Source organism: Pseudorasbora parva, chromosome 15, assembly GCF_024679245.1.
Source record: "Pseudorasbora parva isolate DD20220531a chromosome 15, ASM2467924v1, whole genome shotgun sequence".
Lineage (NCBI taxonomy): Eukaryota > Metazoa > Chordata > Actinopteri > Cypriniformes > Gobionidae > Pseudorasbora > Pseudorasbora parva.
The window spans coordinates 12336713-12362208 of NC_090186.1; the positions used below are offsets into that span (position 1 = coordinate 12336713).

Here is a 25496-nt window from a genome sequence, read left to right on the forward strand (position 1 = left end):
AAAGTTTTGGGAGTGACTACCGCATTTAAATGCAGACGTGACTCCCTTTAATTATCATTGTGAATCTATGGAGCACAGGAGTCACTCCCAAAATTATGATTTGGTCATAACCATAGCAACAATTTGGTGTCTTTTGGATGTAAACAAGAAACAGTGTGAAAATATTAGGATAATATAGTTTATTAGGATTATAGTTATTATAGTTTATTAAGATTAGGATAACTGTTATATTACTAAGTAATATAAGCATTTACATGCACTCTGAATGTTTGATTCTGGTCGGAATAATGCAATACTTTTTCTTTTTAAACGTTTTAGTCTGAAATCCTACACAAAGGTTAGCCATTTTACAATACTGCTCAGAGTTTGAGGTGGGTAAGATTTTATACTTATTAAAATTATTGATAATAAAAACAGTAATATTGTGAAATATTAGTATTTAAAATGATTCCTGTAAAGTTTCAGCATCTTTACTCCAGTCTTGAGTGTCACATGATCCTTCAGAGATCATTCTAATATGATGGTTTGCTGCTCAAAATAACATGTATTATTAATATCAATGTTGAAAATAATTATGCTGCTTAATACCATTAAAAATCTGGATTATTTGATGAATAGGAGGTTCAACCATTTATTTGAAATAGAAATATTTCGGGAAATTATGAATGACTTGACTGTCACTTTTGATCAATTTAAAGCATCCTTGCAGAATAAAAGAGTATTTTTTTTAATTTTTTTTTAACCTTACTGACTCCAAACATTTGAATGGATATATAATAAAAAGTCTTATGCAGAACAGTGTGTTTTCATCAGAAGAGTCAATGAAGGGGTGATAATATGGTCATGTAAAACTAATTTAATGTTTTCGGAGCAAGAAAACAAGTGGACTTCAGGAAGGAGTACACTAAAAAAAGTACACTTTTTCCAAGCTTTTGTCCATGGAAAGAATCTAAGGAAATAATTCCAGCGATGGTTGCATTGTGTGTTTACTTTTGTGTATGCTGTATGTCCAAGATTTTCACTTCCCTGTGCCACTGTTTACAATATAATTCCACACTCAGGAGAGGATGCTTGCTTCAGAGCAACCGTAACAGATTTCAGGATGTCTGATTGCATCAACTCCTTAGAAAAGATCTTGGACAGGAAAAGAGGCGAGTGGCATTTGTTGAGCATGCAGCAAACATTGAAAAACATAACAAACTGCATAGCAGGAGTGTAATCACACATGCATTGTGTTCCTATAGCCTCACAATGAAGCATAGCGGTGAGATCACAAAGTCAGATAGAGCAGCTGAGCATTTACACTACACACAATCATAATGTTATCTCATTTACATGATCAAAACACACGCTATCATCAAAGCATCTGCTCTGACCTCTCACCTAATTAGCAGCTGGATCACAACATTGCCATGAAGTGGTGACATCAGGAATTACAACAACTGAGATGTACATTATTAGATGGCATGAATTCAAAATTGACCTAGTTTACATTCTTAATAAATGCATCTGGTCTTATTATGCTTATCGGTTCACATCATTACTTTTTGTTTTGTTTTTGCCTATTAAATGACTAACAGGGTTAGTTTACCCCAAAAATAAAAAAACATTTAATTCACCCTCATATCATACATATTTACTTTTTTCAACAACAACAAAATTATTTTTTAAGATTTTTTTCCATACAAATGAAGTTGTTTGGTTCCCAACACTCTATCTTCAACAGGATAAAGAGCGTCATACATGTTTGTAATGACATGAGGGTGATGGCAGAATTGTCATTTTTGGCTTATAATATCAAGCCAGATATTATCGAATCAGATCATAAATAAAGCCTCACTTCCCACTTCACTTCAGCTAAATATGCTGGTTTGCTTAGAATTGTCACATTATAGAAGTGAAATACTCTATGAATGTCAAGTTCCCTGTCAACCCTTCAAGATAATTCTCTGTGACCTGTAAATGAAATCTGACCATGTTCCGTGGGTTGGACAGCAGGAAGTGTTGAGCTACATGTGCAGGCAGTAGGTTGAAAAGAATCCTCTTATTGTCCAACTTTACTCTCTCCATGTCATCTCTCTCCTCCTCAGCCTGAGAATGAAACACACAAATAGACATAATAACATACTCATGCTAGCTGTATTACCTGTACAATCACTGGAGAGTTTATTGATACAATATTTAGTTACAGTCTAAGAAATAATCATCCACCAGAGGGCACTGTTGCTGTAGAAGTAGCTTGTCTATCACACTGCTAATCATGCTTCAAGATATTCCACAAAATGTTTGTTTTCTGTTAAAAATAAAAATAAAATGTATATATATATATATATATATATATATATATATATATATATATATATATATATATATGGGGGGTCATTCATTTTTCCAATTTCCAATATATTTTAAGCAGCTGATAATATACTTAATTTAAAAACAATTAAATATCCCAAAACTTTTGAAAGCTTTTTCAAACAGCTATGTGCATAATTTTGCTCTCTAACATATGAAAGACATTGACATATTTTATGATAGCAATAACTGTAAGGTGACTATTTGTGATGTAAATCAAATGTAGGCTAATATACTGTAGGCCAATTACTAAGCTCAGATTCATCTTACCATGTACAATTTTATAAATGCTTTTGTTATTTATTTAATTTAATGATTTTAACTTCTGCGTTAAGAAATTTTATTTTATTGTAATGTTCTTCTCATAACCATCTTGGCACATGTATATTATATTGTAGTATTATTTAAGTTGATTTTCTGTATACTGCATATTTATTTTTGGAATGATAGTGATTAATAAAGTCAAATAATCATCGTGTTCCTATTAGGAGCTCAGTTTAGCCAGAGTAACTGAGTTTGAAATATTTTAAGTTTGCTTTACGAAACAGAATCCACAGACAATAAGTCTGACTAACCAAAATAAGCCTGGCTTGTATTCTAATCTTGTTTTATTGACCAGCCCACTAGTCCAGGTAACCCTATGTTATTTCCCACAAGGTAATATCCCAAATCCTTGTCTGTGTGGGAACACTTTTTGGTCTTAATGAGGAAAACAGCTTATAATCAGACTAAATTATGTTTTTTGAAAATGTTAAATTGCCTAAAGTTTTCTGATGGGTAGGTTTAATATACAGTTTGTACAGTATAAAAGTCATTGTTTATGGAAAGTCCCCATAAAACAAGAAAACAAGTGTGTAACAGAGGCCAGCTAGTAGTAGTTGCTGTGCGAGTAAAACTTCACTTCTCTGACCTCAAGAGATGCTCTAGTGACTGATGCTATAGGTTGCAGCTTTTAGCCTCCTTGTTAGAGTGTCCGACTCTCATGCTGGCAGAGCTGGGTTCGAATCCCAGTCTAAACAGTAGGGGTTGTGTGTACGTGTGTGTGTGGTAGGGGTTGAACGACTGCCATTTTTTTTAAAGTCGACATTTATGTGATGAAAGTCGAGTCGACGTCGACTAGTCGCTGATGACCTCATTAATAAACAAATAACCATGAGCCTCGAGCTGAGACTCGAACTCGGGTCTTCTTGTTCACAGCACAGCTATAGCATATGACACAGCACTGCCCATGAGGTTATTGGTCCTATAACAGCTTTTGTATCAGTTCTTTTGTGTTATGGTCGTTAAATTTCTCACATATTTCTGCTTGTTCTGAATAAGATACAGATAAAGTAGCACTACAAAGATATGAATGCATTAGTGAGAGATTGCGTGTGAATTAATTCTACCTGGCAGCGTCTCTCTACTAATAGTGAAGCTGTGAGTTTTAGTTATCAAGAAATATATGCTAGAACTTTTCAGTTTCTAAGCTATTTATTGATAAATCACAAAACAGTGTTGATAATACATTTCTGTGCTACTGAATGGTTTTGTGTGAGGCGCGCACGATCTCTGCGTGATCAGGCTGTGTGTGTGTGTGTGTGTGTGTGTGTGTGCGCGTTGCAATGAAGCACACAGTTTAGCGCGATAATTAAAGGTGGGGTAAGTCTTTTTTCAAAACTGTTTTAGAAAAAGGACATGGGCCGAGTGGAATAACAAACTTGTAGCCAATCAGCAGGTAAGGGGCGTGTCTACTATTGATGGTGAGAAGAGCGCTCGCTCTCGCTCTGTGCACATCATTATTCAAAACACACGAGTCACACATGACGGACATTAGCCGAGAACTAGCCTAATATATGCTGCTTGACTATGCTCGTGTGTCATGTTCACTTGTTAGTCCATTTGCGATCGTATTGTGTCTCACTTCAGCGATGATAAAGACCCGTTCATTTCCACACCTTATGGAGCATCTAAATCTCCTCACTGTGTGCTTCAAGCATCAGCTCACACAATGTCTCCGACAAGTAAGATACTATACTCCTAATATATGTTTGCTTACGCTTTTCATGATCTATATAACACTTATCCAGTCATAATTGTAATATGTCATTAGCTGGACTGTCGTGCTTGTGTTCTATAGAGTTGTTCATGAGAACAGTTTGTGATTTTTGTGATCGCTATGACTCTAATCTTGTCATAATTGTAATATGTCGTTAGTTGGACTGTGTGCTTGTGTACTATCGAGTTGTTCAAGAGAACGGTTTGTGTGTGTTTTTGTGATTGCTGTAACTCTAATCTTGTCAGAATTGTAATATGTTCGTTAGTTGGACTGTCTTGCTCGTGTGCTATCGAGTTGTTCACAAGAACGGTTTGTGTTTTTGTGATAGAAGGGATGACTTTTTCATTGAATATTCGACATGGATTAGATACACAGAGATTCTGCCATAGCCGTTGCCCGTTGATGCCTCTGGGTTTACGTGTGTGTGGACCGGCGCTATCAAAATAGGGGCGAGACCCTTTTGGGGGTAGGGGCGTGTTTGTTTTGGTGATTTGAAATATCAACAACGGTTACCAGATAGCACTTACCCCACCTTTAACTTACGTGTACAATAAGCCTGCATTCTCCCGATCAATTTTGAGCATCCAGATGGTAATCAAACATGTCTTGTGGAGAGCATTTATTTGTCATTTTTAAATGTTCGAAACAGAGCCTGCTTGTCAGGAATTGTTTATCCTGTTGTGCCCTCTATAGGCCAGCGACTAGTCGACGTAAAGCTTAAAGCGTCATGACAGAGCATTAAGGTCGACTAGTCGATTAGTCGACTAGTCTGTGCAACCCCTAGTGTGTGGGCATATTTTTGTGAAATATCAGGACACAACTGTGTATAATGACATAGGTATTACAAAGGGAGGGTGATTTATGAGGACATTCCCCATGTCTCCATTTTTCAAAAGGCTTTTAAATCATACAGGATGAGTTTTTTTGAGAAAGTAAAAATGCACAATGTTTCCTGTGATGGGTAGGAGTAGGGGTATGGAGTAGTGTAGGCGGATAGAAAATACTTTAGTTTGTAAAGTATAAAAATCATTACGCCTATGGAATACGCCCCAAATTTCACAAAAACAAACGTGTTTTTTGCAAGCCTATTCATATGACTGTGTATTTATTCTGGCCATATGAAACCTCACACCAGATGGATTTACACACACACAGAGGTAAACTCACCTGAGTGGCCCAGAGGTAGTCCAGTCTGAGTTTTAGATCCAGCTGTCTGCAGTGAAGCACCAGAGCTCCAGAAAACAACAGCATTGCCAGAACCGGGTCATAGCCATGTATGTGAAAGAATCCACCTCTAAACACACACACACGCACACGCGCACACACACACACACACACACACACACACACACACACACACACACACACACACACACACACACACACGCACAAACAATGAAATCCATCAGAATAATTCAGGGATTCAGACAAAAAACACTGACTTGCTAAGATTTAAGTTACCATTATAATAATTATTTTAGATTTTTATAATCTTTTCACCAACTCGTTTCACAAGTTTGGGAAATCTATAACCTTTGCGTTGAGCTTGACTCACCCTATGGCCTTCCGATAGCCACTGGTCTCCATGACGACTGTGTGGAGGATGTTGAGAAGGAGAAGCAGGAGGATCTTGGGGAGAGATGACACACGAAGGTACAGAGCCACAGATAGTGACGCCATCACACATGATAAAAATATGTACGGAGTGTATTTGCACACCCCGGAGCCCATAGCGGTCCCGTTTACAGTGAGAACTGTCACCATGGAGACATTGAAATTCCCCTCCAGTGACCACGGTACACATCCCACCTACACAGGTATAGCAAAACATACACATTCAAATTTAAAAATAAGAACATTACATAAAGGTTTAGAAGTTAAATGCAAATATATATATATATATATATATAATATATATATATATATATATATATATTATATATATATATATATATATATATATATAATTAAAGTTTTATAATACCACTCCTTATGTATTAAAGGCGTGGTTGCATGCGTTTTCCCTTTTTTTAACTTTACAGGTCCTTCTAAAAAAAATTAGCATATTGTGATAAAGTTCATTATTTTCCATAATGTAATGATAAAAATTAAACTTTCATATATTTTTGATTTATTGCCCACCAACTGAAATATTTCAGGTCTTTCATTGTTTTAATACTTATGATTTTGGCATACGGCTCATGAAAACCCAAAATTCCTGTCTCAAAAGATTAGCATATCATGAAAAGGTTCTCTAAACGAGCTATTAACCTAATCATCTGAATAAAATAATTAACTCTAAACACCTGCAAAAGATTCCTGAGGCTTTTAAAAACTCCTAGCCTGGTTCATTACTCAAAACCACAATCATGGGTAAGACTGCCGACCTGACTGCTGTCCAGAAGGCCATCATTGACACCCTCAAGCGAGAGGGTAAGACACAGAAAGACATTTCTGAACGAATAGGCTGTTCCCAGAGTGCTGTATCAAGGCACCTCAGTGGGAAGTCTGTGGCAAGGAAAAAGTGTGGCAAAAAACGCTGCACAACGAGAAGAGGTGACCGGACCCTGAGGAAGATTGCGGAGAAGGACCGATTCCAGACCTTGGGGGACCTGCGGAAGCAGTAGAAACATCCAGAGACACCGTGCACAGGCGTGTGCAGGAAATGGGCTACAGGTGCCGCATTCCCCAGGTCAAGCCACTTTTGGGCTACAGAGAAGCAGCACTGGACTGTTGCTCAGTGGTCCAAAGTACTTTTTTCGAATGAAAGCAAAATTTGCATGTCATTCAGAAATCAAGGTGCCAGAGTCTGGAGGAAGACTGGGGAGAAGGAAATGCCAAAATGCCTGAAGTCCAGTGTCAAGTACCCACAGTCAGTGATGGTCTGGGGTGCCATGTCAGCTGCTGGTGTTGGTCCACTGTGTTTTATCAAGGGCAGGGTCAATGCAGCTAGCTATCAGGAGATTTTGGAGCACTTCATGCTTCCATCTGCTGAAAAGCTTTATGGAGATGAAGAGTTTGTTTTTCAGTACGACCTGGCACCTGCTCACAGTGCCCAAAACCACTGGTAAATGGTTTACTGACCATGGTATTACTGTGCTCAATTGGCCTGCCATCTCTCCTGACCTGAACCCCATAGAGAATCTGTGGGATATTGTGAAGAGAAAGTTGAGAGACGCAAGACCCAACACTCTGGATGAGCTTAAGGCCGCTATCGAAGCATCCCGGGCCTCCATAACACCTCAGCAGTGCCACAGGCTGATCGCCTCCATGCCACGCCGCATTGAAGCAGTCATTTCTGCAAAAGGATTCCCGACCAAGTATTGAGTGCATAACTGAACACAATTATTTGAAGGTTGACTTTTTTTGTATTAAAAACACTTATTTTATTGATCGGATGAAATATGGTAATTTTTTGAGATGCCAAAATCATCAGTATTAAAACAATAAAAGACCTCAAATATTTCAGTTGGTGTGCAATGAATCTTAAATATATGAAAGTTAAATTTTTATCATTACATATTGGAAAATAATTAACTTTATCACAATATGCTAATTTTTTTTAGAAGGACCTGTAGTTAGTGTGTAACAGTGCTGCTTGAGCATAAACAGTATTTGCAAAGTTACAGCGCTGAAAGTTCAATGCAAACGGAGATATTGTGTTTTAAAGTTATAGCAGTTTATTGCCAGTTTCTTGCCTAAAAAGCAGTTTATTGTTTTTCAGAGGGATTCAGGGAAGCATGAAGCAAATGAGCCATTCAAAGGACAGTGGAGACAGAGTGTGGAATAAAGGATAAAATATAAGAAAAATACGGCGTAAAAAAAAAAAAAAAAAAGTATTGCGACTAGGGCTGTGACGGTCGCCATGACCAACGTGCCAGCGGCGATCCAACGCGGTGGCTGTGAGGTGCCACTGGCGGTAGTGTGCACGTGACGTGACACACTATATGACATGCAAAAAGAAGTTTTGTATAGAATATAACATTTGCAATAGCAGTTGCTATTTATAACCTGTACCTTTTAGCTGTATGCATGTATAAAATAACACATTTATTAATTCTACCTCACGCCATATATGACCTTAGTTTGAGCGTGGCCAAATCCATTTTATCTGCATTCCGCAAATTAATTTCGTGTTGAGCAATGGACTTGGTTGGGATACCAAATACTACATTGCCGATTTAGGATCATTTTGGATTTAGTGAACCTTTAAATAAGGATGAAGCCATTTGCCGGATTTGTAAAAACTAAATATGTGTTAAATGGGCGAACACATCAAATCTCAAGAGCCATCTCCAATCATGTCATCCATCAGCATTTGTAGGCTACAAGTTATGTCCCGTGAATGCAAAAGCCCAGCTGGTGGTCAGGTTGGGTGTGTGTTTGTGTGTGTGTGTGTGTGTGTGTGTGTGTGTGTGTGTGTGTGTGTGTGTGTGTGTGTGTGTGTGTGTGTGTGTGTGTTTACTTCGCAATTTTCCTAATATATACTAACTTGGGTTAAATGTAGAGGACAAATGGACTATGCACAGTTGCTTCCGCATTTAGTCTAAGTTGTTTTGTTCCGCGGCTCATTTCAATCCAAAAATCTTACATATTGTGCCTTTAATACATAAGGAATAGTATTATAATGTTATATATATATATATATATATATATATATATATATATATATATATATATATATATATATATATATATATATATATATATATATATATATATATATATATATATATATATATATATATAGTCTAGATGAAAGAAATAAATGAGTCAAACCGCTAACATCTTTTCTACTATTTTTTTTTTTTCTATTAGTGTCATAAGCAATACCCTCAGTCATCCAGTCATACTCTCTTCTACTATACACACACACTCACCACACACCCCTGGGTCACGGAGTACATCAGCAGAACCAGAAACCCACACAGAACTGTTCTGATCTGCAGGGTCAGACAGTCAGGAGAGCACTGAAAAGACAGACAAAGAGAGAGGTATCGGTAAACCCGCTGAGTGAAAGCACACAAAGAAGAAGATGAAGAAAATGACAGTGGTGCCTGTGGGTGGTTGCTAGGGTATTTGCAGGGTGTTCTGGATGCTTGTTAGGTGATGCTATAGGGATGCTGTCCTGGTAAACCCTACGTTATGGCCACAAAATATCCCCACAGAGATGGCAATATCCAAAATCATTGTCCTTGTCGGGATATTTATTGGTCCCCATGAGAAAAACAGCTTATAAATCACACTAAGTGATGTTTCTTGAAAATGTATGCAAAACGTTTTCTGTGATGGGTTTAGGGTTTGGGTTTAGAATATACAGTTTATACATATAACCATTATGTCAATGTGTGTGTTTGTGTGTGTGGGCATGTTTTTGTGACACATGTGGACACAAATGTGTATAATGACATGGGTATGACATAGGTATTACAAGGAGAGGGTGAAATATGAGGACATTGACCATGTCCCCACTTTTAAAAATGCTTATAAATAATACAGGATGATTTTTTTTAGAAAGTAAAAATGCAGAATGTTTCCTGTGATGGGTATGGGCAGGGGCAGTGTAAGGGGATAGAAAATATGGCTTGTACATATAATAACCATTACGCCTATGGAATGTCCCCATATGTCACAAAAATCCCAAGTGTGTGTGTGTGTGTGGGGGGGGGGGGGATCCCACGTTATGGGGACAAAATGTGGCCCCACAAAGATGACAATATCCAAAATCCTTGTCCTTGTGGGGACATTTTTTGGTCCCCATGAGGAAAACATCTTAAATCATACAGAAGGACTTTTTTTTGAGAAACTAAAAATGCTGAATGTGTCCTGTGGTGTGTGTGTGTGTGTGTGTGTGTGTGTGTGTGTGCGTGCGTGCGTGCGTGCGTGCGTGCGTGCGTGCGTGCGTGCGTGTGCGTGTGCGTGTGTTACCTGTACATGAGTGATGTGAAGGTACATCACACTTGCCATGTGGAAACACAAACAGAGAACCAGAAGAATCACAACCAGAAGACCTCTGCAACAAGAGAGATGGAGGGAAAGAGAGGGGTTTCCCACATGTTATATGCATGTGTTGTGTGATGCTGCAGTGACCTGACCATGTAAAATGTGTGATCAATTTAGTGTGTGTGTCTGGCACATAAAGAAGAGGTGTGTTATATTGTTGTGTGTATGTGTGATTTACATACTGAGGAATGATGAGAAAATAGACCACTGCAAAAAATGAAGTGAGGACAAGCGAGATTGCCACCGCACTGATGAAGGCATCGTCATACACTTGCTGATACTGTGACAGAGAGAGATAGGAGACAATTTGATAGATCGTAGCAATTAGATGTGTGCAAATGTGTTTCTTCACTGTATCTGCACTTTATCTGCACTTTTAGCCCTGTAAAGAATTAGAAAATAAAGTCATCTGAAATATGTTTTCCTGAATCATAATTTAAAATGACACACAATAAAATGTACTGCTGTGTTCAAATCATCTATATTTATCTGTTTTTTTAACATATCTAAATTGTGCACAATTGTTGTACATTTTTCAAACAATAAATTCTAAAAAATATATATATATATATTTTTTTGATCATTTTGTATATTTAAAGACTGAAAGTCTGGGACAAAATAAAAAACTAGTATATACTGTACAAAAGGGTACAAAAATGTATATACTGTACATTTTAAAAGTAGCAATAACAAATGATGATGAGGTAAAAAGTTTTAGAGACAATTTTATTAAATTATATTACATTTAAATCATTTAATTTTGACAAAAAAAACAATACATAAAAGTGCAGAAAGTTGAAGAAACAGCCGTGTGTGTGTTCATGTAAACATATGTTTTGCTGTATCTCTTGAAGGTGTCACAAGCAACGTGTATTTGTGTCATTCCAGCGCAGCCTGCGAGAGATCAATGCAACACACTGCTTTGTGCGTCAGCTTCATTAGAGTATAAAGCCAGCTTCCCCCTCTTCACAAGAGACAGATGCAATGTCATTATACTCCCAGAGAGAGCAGGGAAAGCCACCGCGCTCCAGCACACACGAGTGTGTGTGTGAGGGAGAGAATACATGTCGTGAGTCTGCCAGATTTTCCCAAATCATTACTGTTGCCCCCATTCTGTTTGGGTGGGCAGGCGTCTGTGAAATCGGAAAAGAACAGAGCAATGGAGAGAGCTAGTGAGAAGGGGGTGAGGGGATGAGGGGGAGAGAGGATGTTGAAAGTGAGAGGAGACAGGGAGTCACGAAGCACAACGGAACAATGCGGGGGATGCGGCGTGTGTGTCTGAGGAAATTCTTCACTCCATCTCTCTCACATTTCGCCAAGTCACTACTGCCAAATGCCCTGGATCGGTTCCTGCTGTGTTAGGCACACTGGGGTATGTTGTCACACTTTTCACTCTAGTGGATATTTCAAAGTCTATTTCTGCATAAACACATATTTAGATAAATGTAGAAATTTTAAAACACAAAAACTAATCATTTTAAGTGTGCTTTTATTGTGATTACAGCAGCTATAGCAAAAATATCACAATATAATATGAAAATCATTTTATTTTAAAGGGAAAGTTCACCCGAAAAGGAAAATTGTATGTTTATCTACCCCTGGGGCATCCAAGATGTAAGTGTGTTTGTTTCTTCAGTAGAACACAAATGAAGATTTGTTTAACTCCATCCATTGCTTGTGTAATGCATGTCAATGCGGTATAATTCTAATTAGACCCACTGACATGCATTATACGAGCAATGGTTGGAGTTAAACAAATCTTTATTTGTGTTCTACTGAAGAAACAAACACACCTACATGTTTATGCATTATGCAGCTGTATATACTCACCCTCTGCTCTCTCTCTCTGCTCTTGTATGTAAGGGTAATGAAGTTGAGGTCTGCCGTCTCAGACTCTGTCTGTCGTGCTTCTATCATACGGCCAATGTAACGGTTCACTCTGGTCCCGGGAGAGGTCTGCACCACGCCCGCCGAAAATGACGTCCGATTGCGCAGCTTCTCGGAAGCTGTTCGCAACGCTCGTCTCTGAAAACCCAGGGAAAATTTCAGATCAATTCCAGTATGTCAGATTCCAAAATTTTAAGTTTATATATAAATACATTTCAGTTCAGAAGAGGCGAAGATTTTCAATAAAAAATGTCATATTTTTTCGTATTTTTTCATATGACATCAGGAGATTTAAAATATAGGCCTAATGCAGGAGTCGTATAAACAACTTTAATGGTGCATTTTTATAACAGCATGAACATTTTTTTATTTGTGTATAGACAGGTGGAGTGCAGGGCTGGACTGGGGCTAAAATTCGTCCCTGGCAAACCCAGCCCATCCGGCCTATGAGTTCGCCGTCAATGTTTTTGCAAGGGGTTAGGGCCTTTAATTGGAGTAAATAAATAAATCTAGGACAAGGAAAAATAATGATGGATATTATCGAATTTACTGCAAGTGCAGATAAAACACTTAATATTGCACTTTTGTCACACAGAAATGCACTTGACAGTAAAGCACTGATTTTGAGCTAGGATGCAGTAAATTTACTGCTAAATTCTGTAATAATTTACTCACTATCATGAATTCCAAACCTCTAAAAAGGTATTTTGAATAATGTTGGCAACCAAGCCCTTTTGGTTAGGCTACCATTTGAATATTGTTTAAACAAAACAAAACAAAAAAACAGACTCAAATCATTTTCTTTTATATTACAAAGAAATAAATTCATTTAAGTTTGGAATGACAGGGTGAGTAAAAGATCACTTCATCATATTCATCATACACTCATATTTCCCAAGAGTTAACTGTAAAAAAAAAAAAAGGCACATTTTGAACTTTTGCAGTACAATCAACTTGGATGTTTAAGTTATTTCCACTTAAATTATGTTAAACTGACTTTAAAAAACGAGTTATAACTACTTGTTTAACATTTCTTGACTTAAAACAATGTAAAAACATATGTTGTCATAACTTATTGAACATATAATTTTTTACAGTGTAGTATATGGTTTGTAAAATAGTATATAAACCATATATAATAAACTATTGATTTTGTAATAAAAAAAATATTGTAAGTACACATGTAGAAAATACGAAAACAGCCTCTATAAAAGTGATTTATATTCCGCAATATTTGATTTAAGTAATAATAGCAACATTTTTAATAAATATGTTTTTCCAAAACACCTTTTCCTTCACTGTTAGTAGCTGCAAGGTAAATTGTAGTTGTGCTTAAGAGACAAGTTTATAGTTAGGCCTATTGCTGTTTTCCACTTTACCTCGTCAAGTATTTACAAGCTCGGCTGTTTTCAGCTAGTTTCAACACAGAACCTGTAATGTTCCCATTTCACACAATTGTATAAAACAAAACTCGGATTCAAAATGCCGTTCACTTGATAGAGCAGCAGAAACCGGAGGTTCGTCAGCAGCAGGGCACGGATATTCGCCTTTTGCAGTTTCATGCGCTCAAATAAAAATAAAAAAAAACGCCTAATATGGAGGGGATGTCTCTCTTGCTTTAGCCCGTCAATTCAAAAGACAACCCAATGGAACGCTGTCGCTGTATGATGGGCAAGTCTGTGAAAAAAAAAAAAAAAAAACACCAGGAAAATGCCCGGTATGCCAGATTACCAGTCCAGCTCTGTAAATATGGCAAAATGTTAATTCTTGAGTGAACTGTCACTTTTTGATTTTTATGTACAGAAAGAACCGCACACCCACAAGTACTTTTTCAAATCTACTGTACATGGTGACAGATGGGTATTCAACACATCTCCGCATATATTCTCACACATGCAATGGTGATAAGATGTTTAATTATGCACTGATACAAGTTGAAACACACACACACAAACACACACACACACACAGTCACACATAAGATGAGAACAGTAAATCTGCAGTGGTGATTGGATCTGTGTGCAATCATCCATTTGAAGGAGTGGCATTAGAGAGTGGACTGGATTAAAACAGAGTGAATGTGATTTGTGGGGTGTGAAGGGTGATTTGGGGTGATTTAGGGATTTTGGTTTTGCAAGTATTGGAGGACTGCACACAAAGCAGCAATTACAATATATCAGCAGCACCGGAACAAGTTGACAGGTTGAGTGTCTGGTTGTGACATCATGACACTATGATGTCTTAGCTCATTATTAATAATTGGGTTATCAATATTCATGAGCAAAACCTTTGTAAATGAGGTTCTCGTGCAGCAGATACTTTTAAGACCGGCAGGACATACTTAGATTTGAGAGTTAAACCTTAAATGCACAAATCATTTTGTTTCAATTTGTTTTGACAAATTCAATTTTGCCAATCATTATTACACATTCGGGTCTTTAGCGACCCGTATCTATTCAACACTGATGGATCTCTACCTGTTGACATAAAATAAAACCCCCCAAAAATAGAGTAAAAATTATTTTTTTATGACAAAATCATAAAATAACGCATATTTTGTTACCTTTTGGAGCTTGGAAGGGTTCAGTAGGACAAATGTTTCATACCATAATCACTCTCCTCGTCAGAGCACATTTCCCAGTACATTCAGCGTCTGCCTCATATTCACAATCTCAAACATATTCTCAAAGCTATTTCCTTAAAAATCAATATTTCAATCACTTACAGCTTCTTCACCAGATCCACCATCAAGTGACAGTGACACAAATGTTTGATTGCGTTCAGTACCTGCACTGCTGTAAATCTCTGAGGCATTTCAAGTTTTGCTGATGAAGTTTTTCTATTTTGTTTTCTTCCTACAGTAACTATAAGTGAACAGACATTTCATCGTTGTGTATCAAACATTGGCACATTGTGGAATAAAGGTGAATTGCACTTATTCAGCCACTAACGTTGTAAAGAAGGAAAAAAAAACTTACACTGTTACACGCCTCGGGTCGTTAGTGACCGTATACAGTTCTTACAAAAAATGAATGGGAAAACAGGCAGTCTTTTTTTTTTTGTAAACAAAAAATGTAAACACCCCAATAAACGGCAACAGCAGTGGCAGCTTCTTTGTGGCCATGTTTTAATCTCTTATCTGTTTATGTTTTGATATCAAAACTAGAATACAATTTTTTTTAATAAGTTGGTTTAGATATAGAGACTACTTTTGTAGTAATAAGCATTGTGTTGTGAATGAACTCACTGTCATATAAATAGATAACAGTTCAGTAAATTTCCATACCCAGAAATTTGAATGACTAAGAGTTATTTTCATTCATTTCGCTCGTGTCAGTGCAGAGATCACTGGATAGATGCCCAATTCAGACAGCTCTATTATAATATATTCATAACTCCTTTTTACTTACTTTTAACTCTTTGAAATAACATCAGATGTTAAAACTTCAGACTATTGGATGTTAACTATAAATCTATTTAATAACAGTCTATTAAGTTAGGTTGATACGTAAAAGTGGGTGGCTGTCACTGACCCTGGCCCTCCTAGTTTCACATTATATAACATTAATATGGACATATGCAGAAAATCACGCACCTTGTCATCATCCTCACAGGTCATGACGTTGGAGAAAGGGATCTCAGCCTTGAACATCTTTCTGCAGTGCATGAGCTGCACTAGCAGGTAACAAACTGTCTTAAACTTCATTCTTTTCGCTGGCTTTATGTCTGAAAGGATCAGCCCAGGAAAAATCTGCAGAGAGGGAAAGAGGAAGAGAGGAAGAAGGTGGGAAGAAATGTGGAATAAGAAACAGAGAAAATATTAACTGAATGTGTGAAAATGGCTGAAGTAAAGAACTAACTAAAAAAAGTGCTATGAATCCATTTGAACACCAGATAGACTAGGATGTGTGACTTTTGATTGTGCATATGTGGATCATTTTATTGCATTATACTCATCTCTCAGATCGTAAAGATAAAGTTAAGATAAAAACTCACTCAACTGTTTAACAAAAATAGAAACTGAATGGGTGTTCAGTTCATGAAAACTTGAGAGGGACTTTTGCAATAATTCAAAAGCTATTATTTTATGTTTTAGAAAGAAGTCTCTTGAAAGCTGATAATTTACTTAAGTGAAAACTGTAATATTGTGAAATATTACAATTTAAAATAATAGTTTTTTATTTTATTTTAAAATGTAATTTATTCCTGTGATTCCTCTGCTGTTACTCAGCCTGCTCTCTCTGTTCAAGGCAGAGCCACAAAATTGGTTAACACATCCCCACGGACTTCCCACTCCTCTAGCATGACGTGTGCCATCGAGCTTCCCTCCTCTGGTGCATTCAGATTCCGAGTTGACACCCATGCTTGCCTCTAAATTGTCCTGACTGCTCACAGCTAGATGCTTGGTTCCAAGGTGCGGTGTGCAGTTCACAGCTACGTCCCTCCACAGCGCCTTTCTTACTGGAAGTGGAATCCCGCGGCCACTTAGAAAACCCTCTCTGGCTGAATCTTGCGGAGATGTGGAATGCCGGGAGGATTTGCTTTCTCGACACTCCGACCTCACAACGTGGTCTCTTTGGCAACACTGTAGAGGACTTCTCAGAGTTCTCAGCAGTCCAGAAGCAGACTGAGGCCATCAAGCACATCTAAGCTGCACTGATACAGGCAGGCCAGAGATGGCGGGAACTGCTCTGAACCAGGAGGTGCTGATCGTAGCACCCCTTCCCCCGGAGGAGGACTGGGCGCAGAATCTTCAGTTTCTTCTGCTTGTGTGGATTTTCAGTTAGCAAATCATCAGTTTGGGCCAGCCCTTTCTTGCACAATCTTGAGAACCTTGCCCGGATATGTGCAACAGTCCTTGCTTTGCTGTGTCCCGTTCGCTTCCTGCATATTTATGTGGACCCCACAGAAAGCTTCAGAAGCTCTTAGCATCTCTTTGTCTGCTCTGGAGGTCAGCAGAAGGGAAAGGCTGTCTCCAAGGGACAGTGGATGCCATGGCTCATCATTGATGCCCTAAGATGAGCCATGCCTCCTCGGACTGAGGGCTCACTCCACTCGGAGTGATGGTTTTGGCACGCTGTGCTTCTTTGGTAGATAGCTTAAGGTTGGTGACACTTAATACCAGTTTTTTCCAGTTTGTGTCGGGTACAAGCAGGTAATGTGCAGAAAGGCTGGCTCTGTGTCTCGCTTGCAGCGCCATTTCCACCTAGCAGGGGGGTACTGGTGCCTTCTTTGCTTTCCAGGTGAGTTTCCCACTTTTTTTAATCCCTGGATTGCGTTTTTTTGAGCATTCTTCAGCAGTCAGACTAGGTACGCTTCCCCAGCGTTAACAACACTGGTCATGACTAAAAAAAAATGGGTATAGAGATCCAAAGCACTCTTCCCATGCAATAAACAGACTAAGGTGCAGCAGCTACTGTCTCCATGGTAAGCCCTTGTCCCTTCCATCCCGTTGGCATGGAGGACTCTTATTTTTTGGTCTTACCAGGGGTGCTGGGTAAATCATAACCCACCAGTTATTATTATTTTATTAACCTTCATTTAACCGGGAAAGTCAGTTGGGAACCAGTTCTCATTTACAATGACGACCTGGCCAAGAGTTTCCAAAAGGGCACGCTATAGCATCTGGTCTCCAACACTTGTAACACAGTTCACTGGCTGTGGCACTTTCCATGGGGATGCCATTTGTCAGTCTTTGACAAAAGTTGATCTTGACTGACATATAGGAAGCTTCTTAGTTACTGATGTAACCCTCATTCCCTGATGGAGGGAATGGAAATGTTATGTCTCTCCTGCTATAACCCTGAACCACCCCACTAAATGTCCGCGATCCTTGTCTTGGCCCCTCAGCAGAAACCTAAATGATAAGATACGTGCAACCATCTTATACCTGTAAGTACAGGGAAGTGGCTTTGCATGCAAATTACACTCGCCAATTCCATTGTCTGTTTTACAGCTCAGAGGTGATTGGGACTCCCAAGAGCGACCCCATTTGTCAGTCTTTGATAAAACGTCTCTGTTCTCTCCATCAGGAAACAAGGGTTACATCAGTAAACAAGACGTTTTGGTTAAGACATTACATACATTACAGTATATCTTGTATTATCGAGAAAAACACACATTACGAGAGTTTTAATTTTGTCTACGATGTGATGATGAGGAGTTTGTACCTTGCGTCTGTGTGAGGGTACGATGAAGAAAGTCTCGATGGCGTGTTTGCTGAGAAAAGCGTGTCTCTCGTGGCCGAGGCCCGGCTCCACCTCGTAATCTCCATTCAGACATTCCAACGTTGCTTTGGTGATATGAACCTTCCTGATGGGGGAGGGGCAAATGATCACACTATCACCTTTCTGCTCATATAGTCTTGGCTACATGTTGTATGATGGTTTAATATCTAATTATATTGTTGAATGCGGTATGTGACTGACCCAGGCAGTCCTCCTGCCTCCATCATGTTGGCCAGTGTGACGTCATTGGACCAGACGTCATACTGCCACTTTCGGAGCCCCAGAACCCCACACAGCACGCGGCCTGTGTGCAAACCTACACGCATGTTCAAGTTCACCTCGGTTGCTTCTGCAACAGACCTGATTACACAAATATTCACAGAAAGGTTAAAAAAAATTAAGTTTAGCATTTTCATTACATTAGTGATCTTTATACGGACACCTGCTGGGGTGGGTAAAATATCACAAAAGAGAAAGTTTTTGGTTACAGATGCAATTGTAGAAATGGCCTCTCCACAGGCACTAATTTGCAAGTTAAAAAACATAACAAAATGTAGAACCATTAGGGAATTGTACAATTGGGATTTCCAGATCCGGGGCCTCTTCCACAAAACTAGGATAAGGGATTAAGCCGGGATATCTTGGTGATCTTGTCATCTGTGTGCAACATTTAGTATGGCACTGTAGTGTAAACGTACCCTTAAGGCACACTCACACTAAGAACGATGACGATAACAAAAGATAACTGTATATTAGCGGATAAATTGAGCCAGGATCACCAAGATTTCTTGGCTTAATCCCTTATCCCAGTCTTGTGCAATAGGCCCCTGGAAACTTGGAAAGTCATGGAAATAGTAAACTTAGTTATAATCTGCTGTAAAATATCTTATTGGCTAAAACTTACTTGTCAACCATAGTGATGTCAGATTTTTTCCCAATGAAAAACCCTTTTTCTAACCCTATGACACGTACAATCACACCGGTTTGATCAGTCTTTTTTTTGATCCCTGGAGCCTACACCTGTGTAATTAGAACGTTCAGCGCATAACGTGATCAACTGCTAAATTCAAATGTTCTTTTGTGCTTTGCAGACGCAGCACACTGAGCGCTTGTCATAGATTACAACTATTTCGTGTTTTCAACCACATTATATTTATTTTATGTTTCAGACATTTAAATACACATACGTACTAGCAAAACAATACATTTACAGTTATACAAAATACACACTGACGTCTATGGAAGCGGCAAAAATAGTTCTTTCTATTATAATTTACTTACGAAAAAAGCATTACTGACTTGACCTATGACTAGGATGTAGCGTAAGCGTTTAGAACTGCAAAATGCGTTAAACTTTCTGTCTAAATACGTCTTTCCTGTAGCTCAATGAGTAGAGCATGGCGCTAGCAACGCCAAGGTCATGGGTTCGATTCCCAGGGAAAGCAAGAATTGACAAAAAAATGTAAAATGTGTACCTTGAATGCAATGTAAGTCGCTTTGGATAAAAAGCGTCTGCCAAATGCATAAATGTAAATATAAATGTAAAATGTGTAATTAAAAGTAAAGTACTATATATATATATATATATATATATATATATATATATATATATATATATATATATATATATATATATATATGGATATTTTCCTTTAAAAAAAACATGAAAATATCAATTTGCTGTGTAGTATATTCAATGTGTAGTATATTTATGATGGATGAATGCACCTTTGAATTTCAAACTCATGGGCCCTGTTTACTGCCATTATAAAGCTTGGAAGAGCCAGGATATTTGTTTATATAACTGTGATAGTGTTAATCAGAAAAAAGGAAGTCATATACACCTAGGAAGGCTTGAGAGTGAGCAAATCATGGAGTGTTTTTCCTTTTTAAAGTGCACTAATCCAAAGTGTTTTATTCATGTCAGACACACATTGTATAGGTAACTATATAGTTTACTCTAAAGTTAAGCATTCATTATAGTCTAAATTAAGCATTGCTTGGTAATTGGTTGACCTAAATTGGTATTTTCTAATTGTTGCCTTAAATTTAACAGCTCACAGCTGCTTGGTTGATTGTAATCCATTACATACCTTTCTATCAAAGTTATCTGACACTATCAAGATTAATTTGTTCTGACACAGTTTAACTTCTTGTCGTATTTTATTATCATTTTCGAAACTGTATCTAAAAAAGGGAAGAAATTAAATGAAAGGAATAGCTGTCATACAGCCCTATTGTGGTTGCGGTGTGACACGTTAAAAGTATGATGTGTCACCATGGAAATATACGGTGAAGTGATGCATTCTAAAATAACGGTCACCTTAAAAAACTCACACTGGGGGCTCAGCTAGAATATTTTCAACTTACATGTGAAAGGGTAAAATTGGTTCACAAACCAATTTGAATTATTCATTAGTCAATCAAAAGATTTACCTCAATCAAATGTTTTTTAAAGATGCGATGAAACAGAAGTAGTGGAATAACTTTTCTTCCTTACAGTGACGTACATCTGAGAAAAATAGATGATCCAAAAGGGAAAAAAATGGACTTGGTTCTCTCCATCAATTATAATAAATAAATAAATTAATAATAATAATAATAAAAAAAAACATATGCATGGATAAATCATTCACAATAAGATCTATGACAAAAAGACCTTAAAACAATTTTAAATTCCTCATGTACTGTATTCACAATAACAAACAACATTGCAAACAACAGAAAAGGTTCTAGAAATTAATTGGTGAGAAACCATGTGTGGAAGTGTGGAAACCCTGAACGCTATATTTCCATCCAGAAAACTGGAGTCAGGTTTTTGTCCCTTTTTTTTTCAAAAGCTTCTTATTCTCCCCTCATCCCTCACTATAATGCCGGATCTGATGATTGAAGAGAGAGAGGGGGCTTTGGCAGGCAGGAGGAATTTCTTTTCTGTTTGCTACCAGCACAAAGCAGGAGATCTACACTAATGTGAGACCGACAGAGTGTGTGTGTGTGTGTGTGTGTGTGTGTGTGTGTGTGTGTGTGTGTGTGTGTGTGTGTGTGTGTGTGTGTGTGTGTGTGTGTGTGAGATAGAGAGAGAGAGAGAGAGAGAGAGAGAGAGAGAGAGAGAGAGAGAGAGCAAGAGGTGTGTTTTGTGCAATTTTTTGTCCGTGCATGCCTGTGTGTGTGTGTGTGTGTGTGTGTGTGTGTGTGTGTGTGTGTGTGTGTGTGTGTGTGTGTGTGTGTGTGTGTGTGTGTGTGTGTGTGTGTGTGTGTGTGTGTGTGTGTGTGTGTGTGTGTGCATATTCTAGCACCTGTGTGAGGTGATAAGAGACTGCAGCAGTGAAAGCCGCCTCAGAATTCAGAGCAGAGAAATGAATATAGTGTAGCAGGTCTCTCTCTCTTACACACACACACACACACACACAAAATCACTATAGCTTTCAAACACAGTCTGTCAAATGATGGTAGCTGCTGCTGGTCGGCTCAGTGACTGCTGTTAAATAAAACAAAATGAGACTTGGCCACAAACACTAACTCACGTGATGGTGTCGATCATGTCCAGACCCATCTCCACACAGCAGTGAGCGTGGTCCGCTTTGGGCTGGGTCAGGCCGGACACACAGTAATAACAGTCTCCCAAGATCTTAATCCTCCTGCAGTGGTTTTCCTGCCAATCAGACAAACAAACGTATGATCTGAGTTTTTCCAGAGAAACACAAAGCCAATAAAATTGATGCACAGTTGAAAGCAAGTCAGTGATGCTGTCGATAAATGTCACATACCAGAATCTGATTTCTGACATATTTACACAATTTATGAGGGAAGAAAAGAATGATCATGGTACTTCTGGGACAAACCATTAGGATGTTTCCTGTTTAGATAGCTAAGATATGAGATAAAAGTTTATTTGATGATTAAAATACCACTTTGGTGTGTGTGTGTGTGTGTGTGTGTGTGTGTGTGTGTGTGTGTGTGTGTGTGTGTGTGTGTGTGTGTGTGTGTGTGTGTGTGTGTGTGTGTGTGTGTGTGTGTGTGTGTGTTTATATTAAGCTGTTTGTTTCTTTGTCACTTTATGTGGAACTTGCATAAAAGGGATAGTTTACCCAAAAATGACAAAATACATTTTGGTCCAAAAATAATAAAAACTATGACTTTATTCAACATTGTCTTCTCTTCCGCATTTGTTTTCAAACCTCAAATAAAGATTCAAATGGTCATGAATCAACGGATTGATTCACGATTCGGATCGTGTGTCGAAACTGCTGAAATCATGTGACATTGGCAATCCGAATCATGAATCAAATCCGTTGATTCATGATCATTTGAATCTTTATTTGAGATTTGAAAACAAACGCGGAAGAGAAGACAATGTTGAATAAAGTCATAGTTTTTGTTATTTTGGGACCAAAATGTATTTTTGATGCTTCAAGAGATTCTAATTAACTAACTGATGTCACAAATGGACTACTTTGATGATGTTTTCATTCCCTTTCTGGACATGGACAGTAAAGTGTGCATACACTTGAATATGCTCTCGGACTAAATATAAAATATCTTAAACTGTGTTCTGAAGATGATCGGAGGTCTTACGGGTGTGGAACGACATTAGGGTGAGTCATTAATGACATCAATTTCATCTTTGGGTGAACTAACCCTTTAAGTCTACAGGCTTGTCCACACCAATAGCATTCTGCTTATCATAAGTGTGCAGTGCAGGTTTGTTTTCTGCTGCTTTAAACACTTGAGCTCTTTAAAGCCTCCTGGAGTCTGATTGGCTGTTAATAGCCCCTTTTACACATACAGTCTTTACTGGTAAATTAGAGATCATGTGTGAACAATTGGTTCTGGCAATTTACTAGTAGTTGTTTGTCTGGCTATCACCAAACCAAGCTCAATTTAAGATTGAACATTGGTCTAGGGAGTCTGCTCTGTATTTTCTACTGCACAAATGGCGTGATCAACGAGCATTATTCGAATGACTCTGTACACAATTGGATAGTCCTTCAACCAATCACCACAAGAGGCGTGATCAACAGGCATCAATCCATCGCTTCTCTATCTGTCATCGTGTTAGACCCGCAATAGCGTGCCAGGTGGATAAGCATTTCTGCGATTGATTCCCTCAAAAGTGTAACAGAAGCAGTAGAAATTAATGTACAGATTTCCAGACATAGTTATCATTCTTGGTTATTATTTTTACCAGCATATGGCCGCGCTTCCTAATGCCAAATTATGCACAACCACGTCACATAAGCTAGATCTATGAGTGGCAACAATGCAATTTATATTAACCCTGGTACTTCATCCATTTTTTTTTTTGTTATTTTTATGATTTATGTTGTTGTCAATAGTGTTGTTTACATTCTTGTATCTGTGATAACTTCAATTTAAAAAACAGATTAAAAAAAAGCTCAGTGGCTGCAACCATACAGCCTTTAATACACTCAGATGCGCACACACACACACGCACGCACGCACGCACACATTCTCTCTCTCTCTCTCTCTCTCTCTCTCTCTCTCTCTCTCTCTCTCTCTCTCTCTCTCTCTCTCTCTCAAATATTCTTTATTTTTTCTATCTGAAGTTACAACAGCAACACTGAAAGCTCCAGTGTTTAGTGCGAAAGCTCGTGTGATTGCTGCCACCTCGTCGTGCAATACAGTCGTGCCGTGTACCAGCTGCTTTGATGTGATTATCAAGTTAACCGACTTCAAATTTTGTTTGTGTTTAAAAAGTTTACAACTCTTAAAAGATTTTTTTCTGTGACTTCAAATGTATTGATACACATGTGTGGATATGCTCTACAGATACAAATTTCACTCTCACACCTGTTCAGTTGTTTCGCACCAAAAATACCTTCATAGGGCTATAGGGTAGTGTTTCTAACTCAAATGCTTTTTCTTGCCTATAGTGCACAGAGGGTCTCTATGAGAAGCTGTGGCCACTAATGGGGATTATGATTATCATGCTGATTAGCATATTGCCTCCAGACTGTGAGCAATCATACCCACCTTATTTTTCAGGTAAATGTGGGCGCGGCCATTTGTAATGTTAATGTGGCTGGCTTCCGGTGTCATTCGCTTCCAGTTATTTTTAGATTTACAAAACAGCTTGTTCTGCTGCTTGATATTGCAAACTGGTGTTTCTTACCATATCATTTTAATGTATTGTCTTAATTATAAACACGCTGGTTTATAGTGCAAACAGTTTTACTTTACTGCACTTTGATATATTCTTCTTGTTATTTCCCTATTGTGACTAAAAGATCGGAAGTCTCACACATTCACAGAAAACTCCTTAACCCCCCCCTTTTCTCTCAATACATACATGCCAATAGTACTACTTACTGTAGCAAGCTCATCAAATTTTCCGAAGAGCTCATTCAGTAGTTTAACCAGCTCTTGGGCCGTGCACTGTGAAGCCAGACTGGTAAACCCCACAATGTCTGCAAACAGGATGCTGCACAGAATAAGAGGGCAACAGGTTACGGTGATTCACAAAAGACCTTACACTGTTCTTTGTAAGGCTAGCTTTGGGACAAGCCAAACATTTTTTTATCAGAAATATGTGCAGGACTATAAAAGCAAAGTGAATCAATCAGTGTCTACTCTCTGTTGGCCTTTTATCATTAAAACATTAAAGTCTTTAGATTAACCCATCAGGGCAGGGGTCTAGGGGGTACTTGGCTCACCCAATCATGGGTTTAACCCACCAGGGGTGTCAAGGTTTGGCTGGTTAGTGTACTCCAATAAGCCACTCAGCATCGTCTCATTCAGTTAGCATGTCAGTATGTCAATAAGCATGTCAAAACTCTTGTTGAAGTTGCGATGAAACGGAAGTAGTGACAAATCTACAAAAAAAAATATTGTAAAGAATATTCTTGAAAAAAGAAAAAAGTAGAGCGGGGACTTGGTTCCTTCTATCAGATGTTGATTGGATGGAAGCAGATCTGAATGCAAGCTTTGTATCGACATCTTTAGTGCCTTTTATGGGTCTTGAGAGA

General features: G+C 38.2%; 1 protein-coding gene across 2 annotated transcripts in view; it reads right to left on the reverse strand.

Annotated features, from left to right (window-relative positions):
* The window catches only part of adcy1a (adenylate cyclase 1a), a 63718-nt gene that overhangs the window by 23162 nt on the left and 15060 nt on the right, over positions 1-25496 (reverse strand). For both annotated transcript variants that reach the window (XM_067417125.1, XM_067417126.1), the window contains exons 4-15: positions 24841-24952; positions 22035-22162; positions 18712-18870; positions 18454-18595; positions 15879-16034; positions 12227-12421; positions 10579-10676; positions 10322-10406; positions 9274-9363; positions 5949-6202; positions 5561-5687; positions 1975-2091 (exon numbers count right to left, since the gene is read on the reverse strand). In XM_067417125.1, the coding sequence (XP_067273226.1) occupies positions 1975-2091; positions 5561-5687; positions 5949-6202; positions 9274-9363; positions 10322-10406; positions 10579-10676; positions 12227-12421; positions 15879-16034; positions 18454-18595; positions 18712-18870; positions 22035-22162; positions 24841-24952 (1663 nt within the window). The remainder of the gene's footprint in view (positions 1-1974; positions 2092-5560; positions 5688-5948; positions 6203-9273; positions 9364-10321; positions 10407-10578; positions 10677-12226; positions 12422-15878; positions 16035-18453; positions 18596-18711; positions 18871-22034; positions 22163-24840; positions 24953-25496) is intronic.